Genomic DNA, 3,234 nt, shown 5'->3' with positions numbered 1-3,234 from the left:
ACAAACTGATTATGTAGACGTTCACAAAGTCATTACACAAAGCTTGAACTCTGACTGAATTCTGCTCTTATCTGTGCTTTGATGTTGCTCCAGTAACACCACCACTGTAAAGTAATTTGAAATCAAGTTTTAAACCCAGCCTCGCTGCCTGTGCATGCCATCGTAACCTGCCCCATCTGCTGCTCTGCCCCCTGCAGGCCAGTGCATCCTGTGTATGGTGGATGTGGTGCCAGTGAAGAACGAGGATGGCGTGGTGATCATGTTCATCCTCAATTTCGAGGTCATGACAGACGAGTCTCTCCGAGACCACAAACAGGAGCTGAACCACCGCCTGCCCACCTGGCTCGTCACAGGTAACCACGAGCGCAACGTTTGATGTTTGTCTGTTCTTCTCTGTGCTTTTCCTGTAACGTCACCGTTTACACAAAGACAAGAAAAGCATCTCTCACGCCCTTATGTGAATGCAGCTTTCGTTTCTGTTATTACACCACCGGTGTCAAACATAAGGCCCTGGGCCAGAGTTGGCCCAGCAAAAACTCAAATCTGGCCCACTAGACAGAAAGTGTGACGGTGTGACCCTTTGGGAAGTAAAAAACATTAATGTAAAAGTGACATGTGTAATTTGTAATTACTCTGTAACTGCAGTACAGTCGGGGTGATGAGCTACCACGACTTTTTCTTTCATTTCACCATTTTTTTCTTATAGTTTAAGTCCAGAGAATCACACTGACACATTTCTTGTACTGCAGCAGCGTTTGTTTAGCATGTGGAAAAATTAAAACTGTTTTCTTATATTTTGGCATCTCAGCTAAATTTGTAGTTGAACAGAAAGGGCAGCTTCACTTGTGTGTCCCCCCTAATATCACAATGTTGTGTATGTGGCCCGTGATGCACAATGAGACAGCGTGCTCCACACAGCTGATTGTGTTTTCTCTTTGGTTTAGTGAGGTATAAGTAGAGTGAGTGTCGTTTGTGGCTCAGTGTGGAACATTTTCGGGATGTATTGCTGCTTATTTAATTCCCATGTTTTTTAATCCAAATTGGACGTGATGCTCACTTTGCTTCACCTGGATCAACTGTTCATTCTGCCTTCCAGATAGACCAGGTGGTCCTGCTATTATTAGATGCTTTTGTTCTTGTAAATCCTGAATATTTGTGTTAGCTGTCGATCTATGCTCTTAATGTCCTAGAGGGATAACCCAGGGGAGCAGCATCTGGAATAGGACACAGCAATATCCGGAATCAAGTATCTCATAACTTTGTGGCTAAGCCCACATTTTAATCCGAGTTGCTGCCCCTGCATTCTGGTCGATTGGTTTTGCAGCTTTATTCTGAAGGCTGATGCATGTTTAGCTCTTTCTCTGTCCTAGCATGACGCCTACCACTGAAAACATGCTCCAGCTGTTTGTGCTTGTCTCACTATTCTAATATAATACCCATTTCTGCCATATTGGAGGTGCACCTGTCACTCTCCAGGTTAATAGTCTTATCCCTCCTCCGTCTCACCACCAGGTCGCCCACGAGGCTTCAAGCTGCGTCTCCCCCTGCTGCGCTCCCTGTCCAACAGTAAAGCTTCTCTGGACGACGCAGAGGCCGGACACATCCCCACAGCAACGCCGGTGTCGCTACACCCAGAGGACCACCGTAGCCCCGAGTCCTTAGGTCTGGGGGAATTTCTGCCCCTCCCCCCACTGCCACCAAATCACCAGGAGAAGCTGAGTGGAAGCAGGTAGATGCTTGATTTCAACATTACTGCTGAGATGAACATGTTCACATTCTAAAATCACTCTAAAGTTAATTTCAGCTTTAAGCTACATGTTGCTGCAGACACTGGCTGCAAAGCTGCCAGCTGTCTGTGCCTCATCACCTCTGCTAACTCCAGTCACAGGGATTCATCTCTCGTGTTTATGGCCTTTTTGAGCTCATTGTGAAATTCTTTGACTTCAGTCAACAATGTCCAGTGTCCTGGCTGATTACCAGGACACTGGAGTCTCTCGGATCTGGAAATATTCGTTGTTTGTGTTTCCCAGGTCAGCGCTACAGAGTTGGCCTGAAGACCGCCAGGAAGACCAACGCACCTTATTGTGCTCTGAGCCTCCAGTAGCCGTTCCACCACATCAAACTCACGGAGCCCACCTGGTGGGTCCCCTCACCCATTCCACACCCTGCGTAGCACCCCACCACCGGCTCAGCCTCAACCCCGAAGGCTCGGCCTCCAACTGTTCTCTGTCGCACAGCCGCTCGCGAGAAAGCTTTCACAGCATGCGTCGCGCCTCCTCCGTAGACGAGATCGAGGCCATGAGGCCGGAATGGGATCGGAAGAACCGGCGGCCAAGCATCCGGCCGGCCAGCAGCAGCACCGGTGAGAAGGCGCAGGTGGGATCAAATGTTTTCCTGCTGGTTTTCTTACCTGATTGTCGAACTTCATTTGCATATTTCCAGGTGCAGTAAACAGCAAGTTGAACATACTGAACTCCACGTCAGACTCTGACCTCATGCGGTACCGCACCATTTCCAAAATCCCTCAGATCACGCTCAATTTTGTGGATTTCAAACCGGACCCACTCATTGCTCTGCCCTCGGGGGAGATGGACATCATAGCACCCTGCAAACTCATTGACCGGACACACAACGTCACAGAGAAGGTCACACAGGTAGGACACAGTCCATGTGCAGTGTGCCCGATGTCCAGCAGAGGCATTATTTTTGTGACATTTTGCCAGCCTGCATAAATCATCAAGGGCCTGCAAGCCATTTGCACTTGTTGTAAGTGTTTCGGGGCAAAAAGTGCTTGAGTGAAGGCCACTGACCGAGTTTCAAAGAGATGATGATGCTGAAAGGTGGTAGGCCAGTAATCTGCTTACTTCTAACAGTCCACAGGCTAGGCATAAGCATGTACTTCTGCACACATGAAAAACTGTATTTTTTCACGTAATTTGCTTAAAAAGATGCAATAGACACCTGTACTGAACTTCTAAAGGCAGGACAGGCTCATCGGAGTCGTTGTTCTGCTGTGCTACCGACTGCTGCATTTACCAAGCAAGGCATCTCACCCCAGACCAGCTTCTTGTCTACTTTGGATGCAGTTGAGGATTGTTTTTGTTTGTTTTTAAACTCAGAGGATGATGATGAGCCTGTGAGCTGGGATGTGCCATTACAGATTACCTGTCCTTGGCTCACAGTGTGCTGAGTCTTTGAACTGCTATATAGACTTTACATATGCATATTTCTGCG

At 47.8% G+C, this 3,234-nt stretch overlaps 1 protein-coding gene across 1 annotated transcript; it reads left to right on the top strand.

The window, feature by feature from the left end:
• Positions 1-203: 203 nt before the first annotated feature.
• Positions 204-2,771, top strand: LOC145431027 (voltage-gated inwardly rectifying potassium channel KCNH2-like). Its single transcript, XM_080306323.1, has 4 exons — positions 204-353; positions 1,513-1,729; positions 2,031-2,362; positions 2,443-2,771. Exons 1-4 carry the CDS (start codon positions 215-217, stop codon positions 2,730-2,732), a joined length of 978 nt encoding a protein of 325 aa, XP_080162449.1. The 5' UTR covers positions 204-214; the 3' UTR covers positions 2,733-2,771.
• The last annotated feature ends 463 nt before the right edge of the window (positions 2,772-3,234 follow it).

The sequence above is a fragment of the Astatotilapia calliptera genome, chromosome 9 (assembly GCF_964374335.1).
Source record: "Astatotilapia calliptera chromosome 9, fAstCal68.1, whole genome shotgun sequence".
NCBI classification, from domain to species: Eukaryota; Metazoa; Chordata; class Actinopteri; order Cichliformes; family Cichlidae; genus Astatotilapia; species Astatotilapia calliptera.
The sequence above is the reverse complement of the archived record's forward strand: the minus strand, read 5'-3'. Positions and strand labels throughout refer to the sequence as shown.